The sequence below is a fragment of the Crinia signifera genome, chromosome 4, assembly GCF_055691185.1.
Source record: "Crinia signifera chromosome 4, ASM5569118v1, whole genome shotgun sequence".
In the NCBI taxonomy this organism is placed as follows: Eukaryota; Metazoa; Chordata; class Amphibia; order Anura; family Myobatrachidae; genus Crinia; species Crinia signifera.
Genome location: NC_139220.1, coordinates 204413171 through 204437686, shown reverse-complemented (window position 1 = coordinate 204437686; position 24516 = coordinate 204413171). Strand labels below are relative to the sequence as shown.

Here is a 24516-nt window from a genome sequence, read left to right as displayed (position 1 = left end):
CTCCCCTCTCCCCACATCTGTCTCCCTCTCTCTGCCCAGCATATACCCATCTGTCCCCAGCTAGAACTGTATCCCATGCACCTGGAATGATGAAAATGAATTTGTGGCTCCTGGGAACAGTATTTCCTTGGAGTCCACAACCCGTTTTATTAGACCATACACACTTTTCTAGGAACCTGCACGAAACTGCCCCCCCCCCATTTATTTATTGTAGTGCCCCCACTGTCATTTTTTCTGGATCCCTGTGTGTGTGTGTGTGTGTATGTATGTATGTGTATATATATATATTTTATATATATATATATATTAGTTAGTGGGGGGCGCCAAAACTTTTTTGGCTTGGGGGAGCAAAATTTATAGTTACGCCACTGGTCTGCCAGGTTTAACCCCTTTCACACTGCATTTCTTAAATGGTATATTACCGTTTAAGTGCTGTTTTTTTTACCTGGCAGACCCGTTTTTGGAAAAGCTTTCAAATACAGGGTCAAAGCCAGTGCAGGCAGCCCGCCCCCCCCCCCCCCCGGAGGGCGGGGAGGCAGCGGGAAATCCCGGGAAGACCTCACCATGTCAGCATCTGGCTCTGCCCGCACTCCACTGCTGGAGGTAGCAGCCGCGACCGCTCCGGAACCTGCAGCCTGATGGTGAGAGCAGTGAGCCGGCTGCAGGTACAGCGCCTGGGACAGGACAGACTGCCGCTCACAGCCCAGCCTGAGCAGCCCGTCCCCGCTCACCTCCTCGGCTCCCCCGTCCATCCAGCCCCCCCGCCGGTCACTGCCCATCATGCGCATGGTGAGGGGGGGCGCATGGTGAGGTGATGCCCCCCCCCTGCCCACTCTCCATCAGCTGCACCGCTGGCTGCTCTCCGTCCCTCTCATCATCAGCACACCCTGCGCTGCTGCTGCCTGTGTCTCAGCGCCGTCTCTCCAAGCATAGTGAAAAGCGGTACCCCCCCCCCCTTCCCCAGAGGGTGAGGAGGCAGCGGGACATCCACATCAGGCTCTCGCAGCCCGCACTCTGCTGCTGCCCCGCTCCGGAACCTGCAGGCTGACGGTGAGTCAGGGCAGACAGCTGCCCGCACACCAGCCAGAGCCGCCCGTCCCCGCTCACCTCCTCGGCGCAGTCCCCGGCGCTGCCAGCAGTAGCAGCAGCCCCCGCTCTCACCCCGGGCAGGGCAGGACACAGTGCCCCGGACACTTGCAGGGACCCCCTGCCCTCGGCGTGACCATTCCCTTCCCTGCGCTGGGGGGGTGGGGGGAATACAGTTTCAGACCCGTTCTAGACACCAAATAAACGGGTCTGAAATGGGTAGGACCCTCCATATTTACCGTTTCCAAAAATAGTTTTTTTGGAAATGGTTAAATCACTCACTCTGCACCTTTCAGACCGCACACATTACCGTTTTGAAACGGTAAAAAAACGGCAATATAACGGTTAATATGTGCGGTCTGAAAGGGGCATAAATGTTTTTCGTTATCAGTGCAGCTCTGTTTAGTAAAGAAATCATGTATTTCATCTTTTTAAATACATGATTTAAAAAGCAATTTAGTTATAGAGTTTGGCTAACTACAAACTGGAAAACAGATATGTCCCAGTTTCCCCCATAAAGGTGGGTAAGTCTCCCACTTGCTCCCAAGAGCCCCCGCACTCCCTTTCCCTGCTGACTTAAATACCAAAATCTGCAGGTCTGCGTAAAGGGGGCAAGGCTAAAATGACAGGAATACCGGCATTGTGTATTGTTTAAGCCTGCCCCCTATCATCAGACCAATGAATCACTGCATTTGTGTGGTATAGGGGCGGAGCTTGGTGATGTCCGCCTCATCCCCGCCCCCATGACGTGTTACCTCTCCAGAAATGAGGGGGGGGGGGGGTATGTACAAGTGTTAACAGCTAACATGAATTTACTCAATAAATAATAATTAAATATCACATTAAATAATTCAATCACATTAATCCCAATAAAGAAAAAAACGTAATAAAAGAGTCACTCTGCCTTAGGAAGCAGCAAAAGTGCGCGAAGAATACGCTGAAATGCGTTATCAGCGCCCATAGTCTTCCGCCAGATGAATTCCTGCAGGTAGGACTCTTAGGCGCTTGTTGTACCATTTACACCTGTGTGCGGGTCCACAAAGTTAAAAAGACAATTAACCCGAGCATGGTGATATTCGGGCTGTTCCAGCTGCTCGGTATTATAGGCCTGCCAGAAATCCGAGTAAATAGTTGTGCCCAGCTCGATAAATTCATTGATGGCGGCCATCGGAGTGCTGGCATCCCGTTTCTGCACCTGAGTTACGAAGCACTCACCAGTTTCCCTTGAAATGCCTCCAAATATCCACTGCTGAGGCAGCGTCCGTCCAACATGGCTTTTTCTTTGGACGAACAGACTCTCATCCACTTCCACAATCTTACTGGGACCACCAATATGCCGCTGGGACTCCATAAGGTCCACGGTGCAGGCCTCCCGCATCCAATGGTTGTAGATTTTTTGTTTTATTGGACAACTGCCGCTGTCATTCACAGTAAGCAATAGATGTCAGCTCCTCTGCCCAGAAATAGATGAATCTGATAAACATCAACAATGTAATGATCCTTACACTGCATACCTTAGTCCAGAGGTTTGACCTGTTTTCCCCTACACAAACCTCCCAAATGTGATGTTGCATACATTCAGCAAAGAAGGCAAAGGGCACTTATTTAAAGTCATGTAATGTGTTTGTGTGTGTCAACATCACAGCGGATTCGGTATGAAATCCCGACGGTCAAAATCCCAACAGGATCAAAATCCCGAATGGGTCAAAATCCCGACATGGACAAAATCCTAACATTTAAAATCCCGACAGGGTCAAAATCCCGACATTTAAAATCCCGACAGGGTCAAAATCCTGACATATAGAATGTACAGGTGAAACAGTCTACATGACTTTCAGTCGACAGGTGTGAGGTCGACATGGGTTTTTTCACAGTTTTTTACTTGAATGTCGACATAGTCAACATGGACACCGTTGGAAGTGAACCGCAGCCCCTCGCATCGCTCGCTTTGCTCACAATGCTTCGGGCACTGTGCCTCGCTGCGGTCGGCACACTATTTTATTCTCCCACCACGCCCTAGTGGCTGGTAGGGCATGAAATACCGCCTGTCGGCACATGTCGGTTCAAAAAACAGTGAAAAAACCCATGTCGACCTCGCACCTGTCGACTGAAAGTCATGTAGACTGTTTCACCTGTACATTCTATATGTTGGGATTTTGACCCTGTCGGGATTTTAAATGTCGGGATTTTGACCCTGTCGGGATTTTAAATGTCGGGATTTTAAATGTCGGGATTTTGTCCATGTTGGGATTTTGTCCTTGTCGGTATTTTGACCCATTCGGGATTTTGACCCTGTCGGGATTTTGACCGTCGGGATTTTGACTGCATCCCTTCACAGCAGGTCCATCTTCAATGCTCTCTTAAAATGTGTGTTGCCTTAACATTACACTGGCAGCTTATTAATCATTAAAAAGTGACCAAGATTTTGTGTTAAACTTATATAATAAAATAACATTTTTTTCCTTCCCAACAGAAATTCAGGAGCACAAGGAGGCCTTGGCCCAGACTATGGCAGAACTACAGGGCTCATTTCTCACTGCTGCGATGCTGCTCGCTCGCCTGTACGGGCTACTTTAATTTTTATTTTATTTTTTTAATAAAACATTGGGGGACACATAGATAGTAATGAAAGTGCCACATTAGAACAAAAGAAATATATGTAATGAGGGTTCAATTGTATATTAATTAAGGGAAACAAATGAGTTAATATAAAGAAATCAATCAATAAAACTTAGCATAATTGGGTAATTGTTAAAAGGTAACTTCAAAGGGAATAATTGCTGGACCATATATGTGAAGCGTACGCCACCATGATTGGACGTACGCTTCCTCCTACGGACGGTGAAACACGCTTAGTTTCCGACCGAAAAAGATGAGACCCGATCGAGCACGGTAGCGTATGCTCATATACATGCCACTCCCCTTTGCTAGCTTTTCCCACTGACCGTGCGCGGATGTTATGTGGGCGGACTCACGCTCACCGAAAGAGTGAGCAATCCGTTCGGACGGTCCGTCCGAACACGTGGCTGCCCTATCCAACCTGAATAAGGGCCAGAATCACAAGTGAAGTATTTAGCTCCACCTGTGGATCTTTTAAAATGTGTTAGTCAGTAATATGTACCTGCGAGGTGAGCTGCAAAACGTGAATTGTTGGTAGCTCTCGAGTTGGCTACCACTGAACTAGACACTGACTAATAATATGCACCCATGTACACTACTGTTTAAAAGTTTGAGGTCATTTAAGAAAAAACACTTTTTCAATAAAGATAGCATTAAATTAATCAGAAATACACTGTATACATTATTAATGTGGTAAATAGTAGCTGCAAATGTCTGGAATTTAAAGGAATATCTACATAAGTGTATAGAGGCCCATTTAAAGCAACCGTCACTCCAGTGTTCTAATGGTACATTGTGTTTGTTTATTCCGTTAGAAGACTAATGGATGATTAAAAAACCCTTGTGCAGTTATGTTAGCAGAGCTGAAAATGGGTTTTCTCTTTAGAAAAGCTATGAAACTTGCATTCCTTTGAGCTAGTTGAGTACCTGGAGTCTCATATTTGTGGGTTTGATTACTCTCAAAATGGCCAGAAACAGAGAACTTTCATGTGAAACTGGACAGTCTATTCCTGTTCTTCGAAATTAAGGCTATACCATGTGAGGAATTGGCAAGAAACTCAATATTTCCTACAAGGGTGTGTGCTACACCCAGAGAACAGCTAAAACAGGTTGTAACCAGAGTGCAAAGACAAGTGGGAGGCCCCGATGCACAATTGAGCAAGAAGACAAATACATTCAGGGCTGCCTTCAGAAATGAGTGTGGGGAAGGGGCATTGCCACATTTTAGTACCAATTCCCAATACATCACACACTGCGCCAAGTAGAGCCCCTTACACACACTGCACCAGGATTATTACACATGGTCACACATGTCATTGTTTATTACATATTGCGGCAAACACCACAATGGCAATTACATATTATGCTACACACCGCAATGTCCATTACATATTATGCCACACACCATAATAACCCTAACATATTATACCACACACCGTAATGCCTATTACATTTATACAACACATCGTAATGCCTATTACACATTATGCCACACCGTAATGCCTTTAACACTTTATGCCACACACCGTAATGCCTATTACACATTATGCCACATAACTGCCGCTTACCTACATGTTCATTGCCAGGAGTAACATGCCATGCATGTTGCCATGGGTTTCTTGCTCTATGGAAGGGGTTACATGCTCATTGTCAGGGGTTACATCTCGTTGTCTGGGGATTATATGCTCCTTGCGATGGGTTTCATGCTCATTGCCATAGGTTTCATGCTCGTTACTAGTGGTTTCATGCTCGTTGTGTCAGGGATGAGAATTAATTGCTCATTGCCAGGGGGATTTACATGCTCGTTGCAATGGGGGAATACATGCTTGTTGCCCAGGGGGAGATCACTTACTTCAATAAAAGTTATAATATAATTTTTAAGAGGGCCCCCCAAAAGAGAGGGCCCCCCCCCCCAAAAGTGAAAAACCCATGTCGACCTTTTCACTGTTGATCTTCCCCATGTTGCTTGTGTCGACCTAATGACCCTGTCAACCTAACCCATGTCGACATTCATGCATGTCGTCCTTCATGCATGTCGACCTAATGCCTGTAGACCTAATGTCTGTCTATCCTATGATCCATACCAGCTTTGGTACTGGTAAAGTGGGAGATTTGTACAAAGTAAATGGGATTTTGAATAAGAAAGGCCATCACTCCATTTTGCAACGCCATGCCATACCCTCTGGACAGCACTTGATTGGAGCCAATTTCCTCCTTCAACAGGACAATGACCCAAAGCACACCTACAAATTATGCAAGAACGATATACAGAAGAAGCAGGCAGCTGGTATTCTGTCTGTAATGGAGTGGCCAGCGCAGTCACCAGATCTCAAACCCATTGAGCTGTTGTGGGAGCAGCTTGAACGTATGGTATGCAAGATGTGCCCATCAAGCCAATCCAACTTGTGGGAGGTGCTTCAGGAAGTGTAGGGTGACATTTCTTCAGATTACCTCAACAAATGAACAGCTAGAATGCCAAAGGTCTGCAATGCTGTGATTGCTTTAATTGCTGTAATTGCTTTGAAGAAAGGACAAAATTATTCAAATTAAAATGTATTCCTAACCTTGCCAATGTCTTGCAAATCATTTGATAAATAAAAGACAGTTTTCATGTAAAACACGGACGGGTAAGCTAGTACCACACCATATGGTGTCTTTTTATTCCTGTAAGCCGTCCAGAGTGCTGCTGACACGCAGCCAGCCTATGATATTGAGCAGCCTCCCGCACTCATTCGGAAGGCACCCTGCAAGGACCTGATGAATTACAGCAAGTGTTGACATTTGGAAGCTATCTCCTATATAATAGCCCAGTTCTGTCACTCTGTGAGCATGTGTATAACGCTGGGCAGGGTCATAGAGTGACAGATCAGGGCTATTAGCCTATCCAGCCTCACCATTAGGGGGTTGCTATGGGGATACTTGTCCTAGCCCCTGCCACTCTCAATTGAGGGGAGGGCCTGGGTCACCTGCTGCCTACCCCACCTCACACCACTAATCCGCGAGTCCCTTGCTGCTCGATCGCCCCCCCCCACACACACACACACACATCACAGCTGCCCCTGCCGCCGTTAATGCATCTGCCTTGCACCGTACCTCAGACAACATCAAGTGGGGAGAGGAGACGGAGGAACTTCACTGTCCTCATCCCCACAATCCCGGAGCAGCTGCCATCCTCTCCTCCCCTCCCTGCCCACAGCCCAGAGCCTCCCCACCTGCAGCCTAGCCCCTCTCCACTCGCAGACCACACCTCCCCCCGCCCGCAGCACAGCACCTCCCCGCCGGTGTGAGCGCTGGGGCGGGTGCCGGGCACCTTGATGCCCGGAAACACCCCTTGTGCCAGCAGCAGCCCCTCCCCGCATTGTGGTTGCCATAGTAACCAGCAGGCCAAGCAGCAATTGGAGGCTAGAGCCAGCATCAACAGCACACCAACCCTTGCCACAAGGAGGCCAATAACTCAGCCACAGGAGGCCTTTCCATGGTGGCTCAATGAGAGAGCTGGAGAGGATGGAGGATGGCTCCCCCCCCTCCACCACCCATGGCACTCCCACCCCAGAACATCCTTCACCCATGGCACCCCTCCACCCACCCCCACCACCCACATACACCTCCCCTGCACTTACAACTCCACAACCTGCAACGCACCCAACTCTCACACAACAACATCACCCCCTGACACCATCCCCCACCTGCGTTAACCCTGCACCTTCCACTTGCCCACCCGTGGTACTAATGCCCTCACCCATACAGGGCCGGCAACAGAAATCTTGGGGCCCTGTACACTGATATTTCTGGGGCCCCTACTAATTTTAATCAAAAGACATATATTTGAAACACAGACCCAAAGGCTAGCACCCTCCTCCAGTTATTGTTATGTCAAGGTCCATATACAATATGATAAATACAACCGCCAGTAAAGGTTTATTGCCCACTACAAGCAACTCCTGTGAGTGTTATTTCTAACTGCGAGCTATAACCAGGCTGTAAGTCCCGGTATAGCTTATGCATGCTCCATTTTATTTATTATTAACTATTATTATTATTATTTATTAACAGTTTCTTATATAGCGCACACATATTCCGCAGCGCTGTACAGAGAATAGTTGAACACTCACATCAGTCCCTGCCCCAGTGGAGCTTACAATCTATATTCCCTACCACATGTACACGCACACAGACATTCTAGGGTTAATTTGTTGGGAGCCAATTATCCTACCAGTATATATAGATTGTGGGAGGAAACCGGAGTACACAGAGGAAACCCACGCAAGCACGGGGAGAATATACAAACTCCGCACAGTTAAAGCCAAAGGTCAGTCAGAGGTGGCAGTAGGGATCTGAATCAGGCCCATAGGCAGAGTGTCTGACTGTAGATGCAGAAAAAACACAGACATGGCACTGCAGAAGTTCAGTAGATAACTGACTCCTACAATGTTTTGAGGTCAAAGAAGACAAATATATTTATATAAACACACACGTGTTGTTCAATATTCTTATAAGTTGTAAAGGTGCCCATAAACGCACCGCTCCCGCAGCATCTCATCGCACAGTACAAAAAAGTATGTGCCGCACATACTTTTTGTACTTGCTTTTCATCGCATCGCATTGCATGCACAAGGCATGCGATGCGATGCGATGCTATTTTAGCCCAGAACGCACGCCGGGATCGGTGCGTGTATGGACACCTTAACATAGATTTCAGTATTCAAAATAAAATGTCTGGGGTTCACCACATTATTTAACTACAGTACAAATTGAGCGCATGTCACATGATCCATGGATTCAAATGAAACAATACCTATTGTGGATGATATTGAGTACAGTGAAGCAGCGTTAGCCCGTTAGCCCTTTGTGGTGAGAGATATAATTTATGTATATACTCCACATCCATCTTACAAACTCTGACTAGTTTTCCTCTGTATCTGGAGTCATGGCCCTTATCCTGGTCAACCCCGTACACCTCCCCACTGCAGTCCCCGGTGACAGGGGGGTCAAGGGCTATCACCACATCACTTTTCCACAAAATAAATAAATAAATTCACATACATTTGTAGCACGCCCTCGAGTGAGGTGGGGTCGGGGAGCCAGGGAATGTCAGGCAGATTTATATACCTTACTTTGTCAGCGCAGAGAGGCTGTCATGCAGTCAGAGCCGGCCCTAGCCTAAATTACGCCCTAGGCAAGATTTTGACTGTTGCCCCCTAGCTCTGCCACTAGTTCCGTCTCCCCTTTCCCAGCACCATCAACCCTCATCATAGCAGTCATCATTTTGGTGTCCCTACCCGCAATATTTTAAATAGAACCAGCACACCCATTCAGTGCCTTTTTTGCTGAAAATTCGTCTTATTTGCATTGTTTTGACCAGCACACACAAGGAGCTTCTGCTGATTAAAATGATATGCAGCATGCCTATATTCTGTGTGCGACTGTGGCTGTACCTGCATACGGAATGCTATGTTACAGTGAGTTCCATGAATACACTATTTCATATGCAGATACAGCCTCACTCACACACAGAATATAGGCATGCTGCATATCATTTTAATCAGCAGAAGCTGCTGATGCCCCTAGGCATTCCAAATGCCCTAGGCAATTGCCTAGTTGGCCTATGCCTAAGGCCGGCCCTGCATGCAGTACAGGACTGACACAAGATCTGTCCTGCATGTTCCCCTCCTCCGGCCACAGCACACAGTCAGCGACGACTTCTACACAACAGGAAGCCAGCTGAGCTTCCCGAGCATCTCTCCTGCTGCAAGCTGCAGAGAGACACCTCACCTCCCAGTACTGCTTTGCGGTCCCGATGCGGCTGTCAATGGGGGTATGCAGTGCAGCACTAAAGGATCGTAATAGATATGTTTTGCGGCAGCCGACGGGTGGGGGCTTTAATACAGCTCTGTACAGGCAGTCGGGCCGGGACACGGAAGCTCTGGGGCCCTTCAGATCCCGGGGGCCCGTCACACTTGTCCCCCTTGACCCCCCCTGTCGCCGGGCCTGCACCCATGACACCCCCGCACCCGGACCTCCTCAACCTGCAGTACCTCTGCACCCTGCCATGGAAACACTGCACCCACTCATCCCCCACTCGCTGTACCCACGCACACATCCACAGCAGGGAATCCTCCATATAATAGTAACTATATTTCACGCAATACACAGTCACAGGTTAAGGGGGCAGAGCCCCTCAGGATGGTGTGAAGCGCGCCCGTAGGATGAATCGCCTAGTATATATATATAGAGAGAGAGAGAGAGAGAGAGAGATATGCAGGGTCCGGCACTCCACTGCTTGCAATGCTGGTTCCTTGCTCCGTTGCCCTCCTCAGACTCCAAGGTCCAAACATACAAGGTGGCAAAGGCGTCACTCGGAGACGGATAAGTGAAAACTTCAATGCTTTATTAAGCACAAGGTGATAACCGACACCAGCGTTTCGAGCCGCAAGCTCGTCCTCAGGGTACAACCCATAACTGCACACACACCATGTTAAATACCCCAAAGGTCACTCCCCACATTATAATCAACAGGATTACTCACCTGGCCCAGGTGTCAGCGCGGCTCCTCCGGCGTCTCATCAATGCATCTCCTATCCTCCGCTCACTTCCTGGATGCATCATCAAGGATGCGCCCTGGCCTGTGAAACGCAGGAACACTTCAGAGATGACATGACCTCCGCCTCATGACACACATCACTGGCACCTCCCAGGGAGACTCCTGTGTGTACGATATATGCATAAACATAAGGGCATATAATCAACAACATAATGCAAAAATACATAAACAATACATATAAATAATAAAAAGGAGGGATACCAGCTATTTCATAGAAATTGCGCATGTGATTTCTGTCATTATATTACTTACAAAATACTGACCAGAAGTCCTAATATTGTATCTACTTATTGCGCTTAACATCTGCTAAATAGAAAAAAAATTCCTATATGAGCAGCTGAACCAGACACTCAAATCAGCTCTTTTTGTACCAATATACTTAGGTGTGTCTGTGATACAGACCATCATGTGCTACAAAAAACTTTGTAAACCATGTTGCTCGTTGAGCCCTCTGGGGGCAGTGGTGTCCAATACATGGATCCACCTTGCCTCTGCCTGTAACAGCATTTTACCCCTGTTGCCACCCCTTATTGGGGGGGGGGGCACATGGTTCACAATTTTTGAGCGTAAACGGGCAACGCTATGACCGTGAGTAACACAGTGCCAGGCCACCGGCTGATCACTAGCACCACTGGAGAGTGCCTGCCGTATTGCATAGCGATGATTCGCCATCCTTTCTTTAAACTGACATACTGTCTTGCCCACGTAGTAAAGACCACACGGGCAAGACAGAACATATACAATGAAGCGGGTAGAGCATGTGACAGCCGACCTAATGGGTATTCTACGTCCTGTGTGGGGGTGGGTAATGTAACTACCTGTTAATAGTGACCCACAGGTAGTACAACCCACACACCTGTAGCAACCCATAGGTCGTGACAAAAAATGGGTGGGAACAGATTTTTGGGTAAGATTACTAATGTCAAGTTTAACTAGTAAGTCACTTAAGTTTCTGCCCCTTTTATAAGTGGGCATAATGCGAAGCTTATTAAGACCACCGTGTAGGTCTTTGTCAGTGGCAATCAGGGGCCAATGTTGTTTCACTCTTTTAGTGACTGTTTGACTGTCACTAGCAAACTGATTGACCCAAGGGATCCTCTGCTGGTCCTAATCGGACTTATCCTGAGGATTTAAAGTAACTTCCCTGGGTATCTGTAAAACCCTCTCCTTGATCTTAATGAGGTCACTACGTCTATACCCTCTTTCTTCAAATTTAGCCTGCATGATGTCAAGTTGTTTTACCGTCTCCTGTGGATCACTAGTGATCCGTCGCACCCGGAGCATCTGCGAATAGGGTAAACCCCTACGCAGTGGCAGCGGGTGACAACTCTCGTGACGGAGCAATGTGTTCCTGTCAGTTCCTTTAACGAATATTGCTGTTGATAATCTTCGGTCCTGTTGTGTAATCAATACGTCCAAAAAATTAATAGACGTGTCACTGATGGAGTATGTGAATTTAACGGGACTAGAAGACTGATTATGTGTTGTGAACATATCAACCAATGACTGTTTGGACCCTTGCCAGAAAATTAACAAGTCATCTATGTATAAAGGGCCTTGATGAAACAGTAACTCATCAATGGTGCACATAAAAGCGTTGGCGTACGATGGGGCCACTGGGGACCCCATTGCACAGCCAAGTCTCTGCCTGTACATGCCACCATTGAAAGTAAAGAAATTCCTATTGAGTACCAGTGACAATAATTGCATAAAGAGCTGTGCAGGAGGACCCCTGTAGGTCTCATTGTCACTGATCAACCCACTTACTGCATCCATCCCCAAATAGTGAGGGATGCAGGTGTATAAACCAGTGACATCTGCACTACATAATAGCATATTTTACGGCCATATCTCAATCTCCTGCAATCGTTTAATTAACATATTAGTATCTTTTAAATATGATTTTGTGTGTTGTATGCAGGGGTTGAGATAAGCATCTAGAAAAGTAGAGACCTTGTGATATGAGCCCCTGGCTGAAATTATCGGCCTACCAGGGGGGTCAATTAAACTCGTATGCACCTTAGGCAAGGTATAGAAAAGAGGTACAATGGGGAACTCAGTGCGCAATGCTGCACCAATCTCTTCTGCTATAAGACCCTCATTAATAGCTGTTAACAAAATACCGTCCAACTCACTCTTGTATTCACAAGAGGGGTCCTTAGTCAAATGTTCATACACTTCTAGATCAGTTAATTGTCTCTGACATTCTTGGAGATATTTACTCAAGTCTTGTACCACAACCAAACCTCCTTTATCCGCTTTCCTTATGACTACATCAGACCTCTTTTGTAAGTCACGCAATGCCTGCTGCTCCGTGCGTGTCAGATTATTCGAGGCCTGTGTCTCATGTTCAACAGAATAAATTGAATTGTCCATCATCCTAGTAAAGGACCGTATGGAAGGGTTGTGGGATTGCGGGTCATAGGTGGATCTAGATTGTAACTTTTTCAGCTGTACAGGTATGCTAGGGGTCACAATGTCACTAGAAATATTATCATTATTTGAAAAATGCTCTCGGAGCCTCGAACGTCCAAATCTGAACGTGTCCACTTTCCACTGGAATTTATCTCTTTTGGAGGTGGGGACAAAAGATAGTCCCTTTGATAACACTTCCACCTCATTCACACATAAAGGGGTACTGGACAGATTGAATACGAGGTCCTTACCTAGCGAGCGGCTTTGCGACCTCTTCTGCCTTTCGCTTTGTTGTCCGCGCCTCGTCCTGTGCCTCGACCGATTGGTGGCTTGAGGGAGGTGCCTATATAATAGCCCAGTTCTGTCACTCTGTGAGCATGTGTATAACACTGGGCAGGGTCATAGAGTGACAGATCAGGGCTATTAGCCTCTCCAGCCTCACCATTAGGGGGTTGCTATGGGGATACTTGTCCTAGCCCCTGCCACTCTCAATTGAGGGGAGGGCCTGGGTCACCTGCTGCCTACCCCACCTCGCACCACTAGGCCACGAGTCCCTTGCTGCTCGACATCAAGTGGGGAGAGGAGACGGAGGAACTTCACTGTCCTCATCCCCACGATCCCGGAGCCGCAGCCGCCATCCTCTCCTCCCCTCCCTGCCCACAGCCCAGCACCTCCCCACCTGCAGCCTAGCCTAGCCCCTCTCCACTCGCAGACCACCACCTCCCCCCGCCCGCAGCACAGCACCTCCCCGCCGGTGTGAGCGCTGGGGCGGGTGCCGGGCACCTCGATGCCCGGAAACACCCCTTGTGCCAGCAGCAGCCCCACCCCGCATTGTGGTTGCCATAGTAACCAGCAGGCCAAGCAGCAATTGGAGGCTAGAGCCAGCATCAACAGCACACCAACCCCTGCCACCAGGAGGCCAATAACCCAGCCACAGGAGGCCTTTCCATGGTGGCTCAATGAGAGAGCTGGAGAGGATGGAGGATGGCTTCCCCCCCTCCACCACCCATGGCACTCCCACCCCAGAACATCCTTCACCCATGGCACCCCTCCTGTACAGTTGAGTACTTGCACTCTGTAGGAAGTGATATACGGCTAAGGTAGAGGGAGGGCATCTACTCCAAATCTACCTATTGGGAAAGGACTGCCCCTAATCCTGTCCCAGAGGCATCAGTCTGTGGGATACAGGCACTAGGTTGACCCTATTTAGGCTGACATGCATTGGGTCGTATTTAAGTGGACAGAGAAAGAGTCTTTTTCCAGGTGCACCAAGAAAAAGACACTCTTTCTCTGTCCACTTAAATATGTCCTCTCCGTGTCTGTGGTAGCACACCCTCCCATTCACAAATATTTAATTGTTATCATGCAAGGAGGGTCCACCCGTATATAATAATAAACTTTACCTCTGTGCGACTGACAAACCCTTCCTTAAATTCTCATGCATTGGGTCGACTGCTGAAGGTCGACAGGGCTTAGGTAGACACCTGAAATAGCTTGACATGGCTAAGGTCGACAGGGTTGGAAGGAATTTTTTGGGGAGCCATCATGTGCTGCAAGGTGGTATTTCATGCCCTACCATCCACTACGGATGTCAACCTAAACCTAAATCCAAATGGATTGAGCAATAATGCACAATATGCTTCACAAACAGGGGCATTGCGTGCCAAAGGCGCGCTTTAAAAATGTACACCATAATGCCCATTACATGTTAAGCCACACACCATAATGCCTATTCAAAAATATGCTACATAAGTGCTGGTTACCTACATGCTCATTACCAGGGGTTCCATGCTTGTTGAGATGAGGGATTACATGCTCATTGCCAAGGGGGAAATACGTGCTCGCAGTAACTGAGGGACAGCTGTATTCAGAGCACTGAACCTTTCACACCAGAAAATGCAGGGATTTACCCGGGAATGTGAGAACCCCCCCCCCCCCCCCCCCTTAACCGACAGCTATATCTTTGGAACCAAATGACCGATTTACATGAGACCAGTATCATATTTAAGAACTTTTGAGTGGACTTCGAATGATTTTGAATCTGGGCCGTTTGGTTCCAGAGAAATCTGCCCTCAAACAACATGAACAGCCATGAAATTACATTTCAGAAATGAAAAAAAAATCGGTTTACCCACAATATCTCTGGAATCAATTAACCCATATGGACTTGGGTTCGAATGAGATCAACCTTGAGCTTCTGTGATAAAGGAGAGGGAACTGACAGCCGTTTGAACTGGGCGGGGGTCGGAATTAGCAGGTCCCATGTTATCCTATGGGAAAACATTCCAGTTTTCCCAGACGGTATCTCCTGTTCTCGGGGGGCTAACGATGCTGGGCAGGGCTTGTTGGAAAGCCCTGGCCCTCAGCTATAAAATGGGCCTATTTGTAGAGTGGGCCTGGAGCTGTAGCCCCATCAGGCCCATTGTAATTCTGGCCCTGGCTAGGAGGAAGGGTGAATTCAGTAGGTACCTGGCATTCTGGGACTTTCTTGGCCACTAAATAGAAACATAGAAACATAGAAACATAGAATTTGACAGCAGATAAGAACCACTTGGCCCATCTAGTCTGCCCCTTTTTTTAAACATGTTACCTCAAACCATATTTGATCCTGATTTTTTTGTAAGGATATCAATATGCTTATCCCAAGCATGTTTAAATTGTACTACTGTATTTGCGTCTACCACCTCTGTTGGGAGGCTATTCCACTTATCTACTACTCTTTCTGTGAAAAAATTCTTCCTCACATTTCCCCTGAATCTTCCTCCCTCTAGTTTCAGTGCATGTCCTCGTGTTCTGTTGCTCCTCTTCCTGTGAAGAATGTCTCCCACCTGTACCTTGTTAAAGCCCTTGATATATTTGAAAGTTGAAACAACACAGGTCCAGGGATTCAAACCTGCAAGCACGCCATGATGCATGTGCACAATACCTAGGCCACTCCGCTACACATTCTGCATTACTTGTCATACATTTACAATCGCACTGCACTGCAATATTCACGCTTTGGACATTAAACAATCTTGTGTCCGCTAATACTTCCTTTTTGGCGTTATGGAGGCCCAGCTTCTAGCCCCAATGCAGATTTTATTTTACTACTTTGAATGTTCTTGCAGGATGATTGATCAGACTGACAAGAGGAGCCCAGTAGTCTCTGCAGATAAGCGGCTCAGGGTGTTGGGGTCCAAGTGCTCTATGTACAGTGCCACTTGTGTCTTGTGTCTGAGTCACACGTTTCATTTTATTAGCTGCCTATTTCATTGCTGTCAAGGGGTCCCGGCTTTCCCGTTTAAGCTGCAATGTGAACTGCCTTGAATACGTTTTTGGGGTATACGGCCTTAGGTCGACAAGCATCGGGTCGACATGCAGACAGGTCTAGGTCATTAGGTCGACATGGCTGTTTTCGCTGTTTTTTTCAGTTGACATATGCCCACAGGTGGTTTTTCATGCCTGCCCTACCATGCACTAGGGCAGCCATTCCCAACCACGGTCCTCAAGGCACACCAACAGTGCAGCTTTTACTGATATCCAGGCTCCAGCACAGCTGGATTAATCACAATCACTCAGGTACTAATTAAGTCACCTGTGCTCAAGCCTGGATACCACCAAAACGTAAACTCTTGGTGTGCCTTGAGGACCGTGGCTGGGAATGCTTCTGTGATAAAGGAGAGGGAACTGGCAGCCGTTTGACTGGTACTTTCCTTCCAAGGTTTTAACAGGTTTATATGGTACATTTGTACCTCTTTCCTTCTACTCTCCTAGCAAATCTTGTAATGGATCGGTAGGTACTTGTTTCCTAGCACGGCCACAACGATCATGATCGTGGTCATCGGGTGTAAAACCGTGGGCATCGCGGCCATCGCATGCACTAAAAAATGGGGCGCGATGGGCCAGACGCGATGCCCGCGATTTCCCCATAGAGAACACCGAGCCCGAAGCGTGGCGAGCGCAGCGAGCCCCGCGAGGGGACGCGGATACCTGTGAAGCCCGCGAAGGGACGCGTTTACCTGTGAAGGTATCCGCGTCCCCTCGCGGGGCTCGCTGCACTCGCCACGCTTCGGACTCGGTGGCTCGCTGCGCTCCCCACACTATTCTATTCTCAACTCCACGCCGATGTGGATAGTGGGGGTATGAAAAGGTCGGAGGACGCGTACCGCCGCGCTCGCCACGCTTCGGGTTCACGTTGATTGCGGGGTGGCGTGAAATACTTTTGGGGGGACATGTCAATGTTCAGGGGTGTTTTTTGGGGTTTCTGGCCCATTTACCATTGTTCCCTATGATGATTTGGGTAAATTGACCCATTTAACATTGTTTCCTATGGGAAATCGCGGTCATCGCGGGTAAATTGAGGCATTTAACATTGTTCCCTATGGGGAAATCGCGGCCATCCCGGGTGGACCATTTAAGCATTTTTTGCCGCATACGACCCGACCGATGCGATTTTCACTGTTTTCAATGCATTTCAATGGAAAAATCGGGGGCATCGCGTCGGTCGCGTCGCAGGCCACTAAAAATTACACCCAATGGCCGCGATTGTGGCCGTGCTAGGAAACAAGTACCGATCGGTATCATTGCCTCTATGATCTCATAAGGGCCTCACCATTAAGCATACAACTTGCTTTCAGTAGTGAGCCTGAGCAGTGGGAACTGTTGACTGCAGTAACGTCATATTTTGTTTTTGACACTATTGAGCCCTTTCCATGACTTTGATTGGCGCAATCTGTCTTAGTCAGCCATACAATTAGAACACACATGAACAATGTTGGTTTCCGGCCATGGCTGTTCTTCTTCCAAAATCCCTCTGGGTTGTCTCCCATAGAGGTGTTCAAATGCACTATACCCTGTAGAACAGGGATGGGAAACCTTTGGCCCTCCAGCTGATGTTAAACTGCACATCCCAGCATTCTTTGCAACAGTTTTAGCATGGCCAAATAGCAAAACTGTAGCAGGGCATGCTGGGATGTGTAGTTCAACAACAGCTGGAGGGTCAAATGTTCCCCATCCCTGCTGTAGAGGATTGGGGTACCTCTCAAACACAGCAACCATCAAATAAGGTAGGAGTAAATGCCAGTCTCGCTTTTCTTGAGACACTGCCCTCATTATCATATGCGGTCTGATTAAATCATTTACCAGGCCATAGAGATTTCATAAAGTTAGAGGCAAAAGTGATACCTTGATGCATTAAATCGTCTTTCAGAATTCCCAGGTGAATCTACAGTGTTAGCAACTTGCAAGCAATAGTGCCATATTTTATATTACTCAGTGGTATAGCCTCTGGGTATCTGGTGGCTTAATCCTAAGGCAGACTTTTTCACTGGCCCTATCAGATCCATGCCAATTCTCTCAAAAGGCACATAAATGATAGGGAATGGTACCAGGGGAGCACTAAACTTTGGCCAAGGTGCTGTCTTCTGACACACTGGGAATTCCTAACAATACCACTTGACTGCTGAATGGATGCCTGGCTCAAAGAACCTCAACTGTATGTGTTGGAGAGTTTTTCCTCCCCTAAATACTGCATATGTGCAGCTCCCAATACCAAATGCTTGCGTTTTAGGGCATCTCACAACTGGCCTACCATTTTTCCCAGTAAAATGGTTACATAATATAACACTTCATTTTTAAATAAAATATTGTACACCCAATGGTGGCAAGGCAGCAACCACCTTACCATGATCCACTTTCAAAAAGCATGAACCAGATTCTTATAATCCCAATGGTCTCGCCCAAAGTCCTGCAATGACACTTGCTCACCAACAGGGTTGGTGGAATCAGGCCCAATGTGTAAGCAACACTACTAGTGGGGGCATTGTGTGTATAAGGGCAGTGGCGGATTCTGGGGGGGGGGCACCTGGGCACGTGCCCCCCCTGTCATGAATTTTGTAGCTGAGGAACAGGGCTTTCCAACGAGCCCAGCCCCGTGTCTCTAGCCCCCAGGGAACCGGAGATATCGCCTGGCAAACCTGTAACGTTTTTTCCCCATAGGATAATATGGGACCCGTCAATTCCGACCCCCACCCCTGGCATCACAGAAGCTTGTGGTTGATTTCATTCCATTCCAAATCGCTGGGCCTTCAATATGGTACCAGGCTGGTCCAAATTGGTCAATCGGTTCCAGAGATATTGTGTGTAAACCGATTTTTTTATTTTTGAAATGTAATTTCATGCTGTTCATGTTCTTTGAGGACAGATTACTCTGGAACCAAACGTTCCAGTTTCACTAGACCAAAATCATTCAAAGCCCACTCAAAAGTTCTTCAATATAATACTTGCCTCATGTAAATGGGTCAGTTGGTTCTGAAGTTATAGCCGGTTAAATGAGATAACTGGTTAAAGGGGGGGGGGGGTGGTTTTCTCTCCCCTTCACACCAGAAAATGCAGGGACTAGGCTGGTGTAAAAGGGGCCAACCTGGGAATGCATTTTCTGGTGTGAAAGGGGTATTATTTCAAATAGCTGGGACCTGCAGTGCTCTGAATACAGCCAGGCTCTGCCACTGTCAGTGGCTATCACTTCTGCCTGGCGGCGGCTGTCCCCCATTTACCACGAGCATGTATTCCCCCTTGGCAACGAGCATGTAATCCCACATGGCAATGAGCATGGAACCCTTGGCAATGAGCATGTAGAGAAGCAGCACTTATTTAGCATAATTTTTAATAGGCATTATGGTTTGGCATAACACATAATGGACATAATGGCTTGTAACTTAACGTGTAATGGACATTATGGTGTAAATGTCTTATGCGAGCCTTTGATGGACAATGTACCTGTTTATGAAGTGTATTGTGAATTTTGGCTTAATCTGTGTGGCATTATGTGAATTCTGGCTCAATCCGTGTGGCATTATATGAATTTTGGCTCAATCCATGTGGCATTATGTGAATTTTGGCTCAATCCGTGTGGCATTATGTGAATTTTTTCCCAATCCATGTGGCATTATGTGAATTTTGGCTCAATCCATGTGGCATTATGTGAATTTTGGCTCAATCCATGTGGCATTATGTGAATTTTGGCTCAATCCGTATGGCATTTTATGCATTTGGCTCAATCCGTGTGGCATTATGTGAATTTTGACACAATCCATTTGGCATTATGTGAATTTTGGCTTAATCCGTGTGTGTTATTATGTACATTTTGGCTCAATCCATGTGGCATTATGTGAATTTTGACACAATCCATGTGGCATTATTTGAAATTTGTCTCAATCCATGTGGCATTATGTCAATTTTGGTTCATTCCATTTGGCATCATGTGTAAGGGGCAAGTATAATGGGGTCTAGTATTTTGTTGCATAATGTGTAGAAGTTGTATATGGTGTTGACAAGCCCCCTGTTGAGTGGCCACACACCCTTTTCCGGAGCGCGCCTTCGGCGCGCGCAACTACATCCTTCACTTTTGTCGCCATGGTGGGCCTGCGTACTTTAAATGCCAGGGCCTATTTTTAATTCCATTCCCACCCTCTCCTGCCGCTCTCTTAGCATGTACACTCGCACCACTAACACCGCCCCTCCCCCACCCAAACCCTTTTTTATCATGGTGCCCCCCCTGTCATTTTATCCTGGATCCGCCCCTGTATAAGGAGCCCTACTACTGGGCGCATTATGTGTATAAGGGGCGTTATTACAGGGGGTATTATGTGTATATAGTGCACCATTACTGAGGGCAGTATGTGTATAAGCGGAGCTAATACTGTGGACATTTTTTGTATAAGGAGTACTACTACTGGAGGCATTATGTATATATGGTTCACTACTATTGATGGCATTATTATTATAATTATTATTATTACCACTTATTTATATAGCACCACAAGGGTTCTGCTTATGTGCAAGTGCCGCTAATACTGTGGACATTATGTGTTTAAGAGGTGCTGCTACATTATGTATATTATGTATATTAGTGGAGCTACTACTGGAGGCATTATGGGGGTTTTTCTGGTCCAATCGCAAGGACTGTATGTTCGTACGGGGTGGGGTGTTTTGCGTATACGCAGCCACATTTCTGCACATGTGCATATGCTGGGTGCGTGCACCCAAGGCTGCGGCCGAGTGGTGTGGGGCGGCAGATAGTCATGCCCATGGGAACACTGGGTGTTACCATGGAAATCTCCTTGTAATGTGGGCGGGTAGCTGATTGCCAACGCATATCTAAGGTTACATGAGAGATAAGGCCCATACACACTAGGCGACTTTCAGCTGAAAATGCCCCACCGACAGCCAACTGGCGATGATGCGCGCTCCCGCATCATCGCCAGCGAGGTGGGCAGTCTGCTGGTTTTACCAGCACATCTAGTGATGATGGCTGGTTTTTCAGCCATCATCGCTAGGTGTGTACGCAGCACGGGCTGAGAGATGATAGTCTTTCAGCCCAGCTGACCGCCCCCTTCCTCCCTCCTCCCCCTCCCCTGCTCTAGATCATACTCACCAGCGCCGTCCCGCTCGTCCGCACCGCCCCGTCAGGCTGGCTCCACACGTAGTGAGGCTGCTCCCTCCGTCTGTCTCAGAGCAGGTCCAACCATCCGCTATGTGGCTATTTTGAATGACACGCCTGCATGCAACTCGCAAGCCACCGTTGCCTGATTGGCTGCGAATCGCAAACAGATGGACCTGCTCTGAGACAGTCGGATTTCCCCACCGCTCTGCCCGGCGGTCTCCTTTACTGATGCAGGCAGGGACAGACAGCGGGGCAAGGTGAGCATAAGGATGCAGTGCACATAGCATGTTACCCCTGGCACCGTGCATGAAAACCCTAGCAATGAGCATGTAGGTAAACAGCACTTATGTGGCATTATATGTAATGGGCATTACGGTGTGTGGCCTATGTGTAATGGCCATTACAGTGTGTGGCATATTGTGTAATGGACATTACAGTATGTGGTATATGTGTAATGGGCATTACAGTATGTGGTATATGTGTAATGGGCATTACACATATGTATATTTTGTTATGGCGTAACATATACATTGCTGTTGCAAGTGAATGTATTTCTCCCTACGGGCACAGCTGCAAATTGAATGTTTTCCGTGCATATGGGTGGGATTTTGCAGCGCGGGTGGAGTTTACCTGATTGCCGGGCTCTGAAGATCAGCCCAGCAATCAGTTCTGAATCAGGCACCTATAACAGAAATGCACTGAATAAAATGGCCCTTGCTCCCACCCTTGTAATTCAAACCCAGCCCATTATGTAAATCGCCTTTTATATGAAAGATTTTCAGCAAAGTCTTTTGCCTCCTGAAAATCTCTTGCTCTTTGAGGAAAATAGCTCAATGTGTACACACTACTTTGGTGAAAGATATATCTATCACAGATTTTGGCAAAGTCTTTTGAAATGAAAATCTTCTAGTGTGTATGGGCCTTAACCTTAGCTATGCGTGTGCCTTCCACATCATTCGATAGTCAGCAACCATTGAATGATGTGGGTGTTCCCCCACACCCTGCGAATAGATGTTTATGTTAAACATCCATTCGCAGCCCATGTGTATGAACGCAGCGTGTAAGAAAGGGCATGCGTATCTGCATTTACAGGGCAGCATCTGGTGGACCTGAGGAAGCTCACTGCAAAACGTGCACCGGCGTTTTCCCGTGTGTGAGTGCTTCCAGTGTCACACATATATGAAATGTATTTTGAATGGGTATAGTTGAAAATTGATGCGCATCCTACCTGATCTCTGCTGACAACAGAGATAACCTTGTTATCACTGCCACTACTCTGTTTAGCGCCGTATGGGGAAAAGACGTCAGTCTACCCAGGCAAGTGCCTGCCACCCGCACAGGGTCCACAGCGGCTCTGTGTGTCTGCCTGCAGTCACTCATCTCTATTCTCAACATCGCTGTTAGAGCGGCATTGAAGGACAGGACGCTGTCCCCCATTAGTACAGCTACACAGCAATGTTCCTTCTCTTTATATTATAATTGTGAGCCACACACATTATAGCTCAGTAATTAAAACTGAGGCCCAGCTAATATATGGGTGATATCATATGCACAGAATATATTAGGCTGATTTAAATCATAAACAGGCTAATCTAATGGGCCCCATACATCAGCAATCACAATTAATGGATTTCCAGATCCTGGGATTTTTTTGGCCAGATAAATGGATTTTACAATCTATCTGACTTTGCCCACACATTACAGATTTATTTCAGTGATCGGTAGATTTTTCCATCTGAACATTGCATCTTCATATCTGGAAATTGCCCAATCGATTGCTTTTCGTAATGTAAATAGATGAAGAAGACAAATTGGGAATGCCCACACATACAAAAAAGATCTGCAGATAATACCAGATTATTAAACATGTTTAAAAACCTGATTAAGCAATCGATTGGCAATTTTGATTTGGATTGCCAAAAGGGGGAGCCCACACATCTAAAATGAATTGTGGCAATCATCTCCATATCTGAAAATTGTCACAATTAATTGCTGATGTATGGGGCCCTTAATGCCCCTTTCAGACCGCACTTTAAAAACGGTATATTGCCGTTTTTTACCGTTTTAAAACGGTAATGTGTGCGGTCTGAAAGGTGCAGGACCACTTAACCGGTTAGAAAAAAACGTTTTTTTCTAACCGGTTAAAATGCAGGGTCCTACCCGTTTCAGAACCGGTATTTTAGGCTCAAAATCGGTTCTGAAACGGTATTTAGGACCCAGCCAATGAGCTGGGTCCTAAATTCAGCACAGTGAATACTTAATGAGCGCTCATTAAGTATTCACAGCACTTTAGCCCCCCCCCGCGCGCGTGTCGACGCCCCGCGCGCGTGTCGACGCCCCCCGCGCGTGTCGACGACGCCCCCCCGCGTGTCGGCGCCCCCCGTGTCGACTTACCCCGTGCCGGTATCTCCGTTGTGGTTCCCGGCACTGCAGCTCAGTATGCTCGGAAAGCACTTATGAAAAAAGTGTCTTTCAGAAAATGGCTGCCCCCATACGAAAGACAGTTTTTTTAAACTGGGTTTCCTATGGGGCAGCCATTTTCTGGAAGACACTTTTTTCATAAGTGCTTTCCGAGCATACTGAGCTGCAGTGCCGGGATCCACAACGGAGGTACCGGCACGGGGTAAGTCGACACGCGCGGGGGGGGGGGGGGGGGTCGACACGCGCGGGGGGCGTCGACATGCGCGGGGGGCGTCGACATGCGCGGGGGGCGTCGACACGCTCTCGGTCGACACGCGCGAGGGGGGGGGGAGCTGCACGGAGGGGAGGGCTGAAGGCTGCACTGGCTTTGACCCTGTATTTGGAAAGTTTCCAAAAACGGGTCTGCCAGTGTCAAAAAATCGGCACTTAAACGGTAGTATACCGTTTAAGTGCTGCGGTGTGAAAGGGGTTTTATCTGGCAGACCCGTTTTTGGAAACGTTTCCAAATACAGGGTCAAAGCCAGATATGCGGTCTGAAAGCAGCATTACTGAGGCTCAATTCACACCATATTAGAGAAGTGAACTCATATTTTGTAACTTCAATTGTTACATTTGTGAAGAAACAGTGTCACTTTGTAACCTGCCAGTCCCCATTGGAATAAGACGCACCATTACTCACATCCAAATCAGTGATATTTATGAATATAGTGACACTGGAGCCTTGCCACGTCAGGATTTTATATCCTTCTTTAATACACTCATTCTTTATATTTCTTCACTTCTCCTGTTGTTTTAGATTTTGCAGAATTTTAAACATACAATATAAGTACATTTTTATTAGTAAATCTCTTCAGTGCACAACCTCAGAAGCGTAACTACAAATATAGCGCCCCCCCCCCCCCCCCCCTGCCGGGAATGTTCAGTGCCCCCCTCCAGAAAGTTAACACCC

The 24516-nt window shown here is 47.3% G+C and overlaps 1 protein-coding gene across 2 annotated transcripts in view; it reads left to right on the top strand.

Moving 5' to 3' along the window:
* Nucleotides 1–24516, top strand: part of TPM1 (tropomyosin 1) — a 76565-nt gene that overhangs the window by 8925 nt on the left and 43124 nt on the right. Inside the window, exon 1 of one of the 2 annotated variants that reach the window (XM_083183509.1) lies at nucleotides 13691–13780. The exons of the other annotated variant lie outside the window; for it this stretch is intronic. Coding sequence (XP_083039635.1) covers nucleotides 13706–13780 — 75 coding nt within the window. The 5' untranslated portion in view covers nucleotides 13691–13705. Of the gene's footprint in view, nucleotides 1–13690; nucleotides 13781–24516 lie in introns of those variants that run through there. 2 annotated transcript variants of the gene reach the window in all.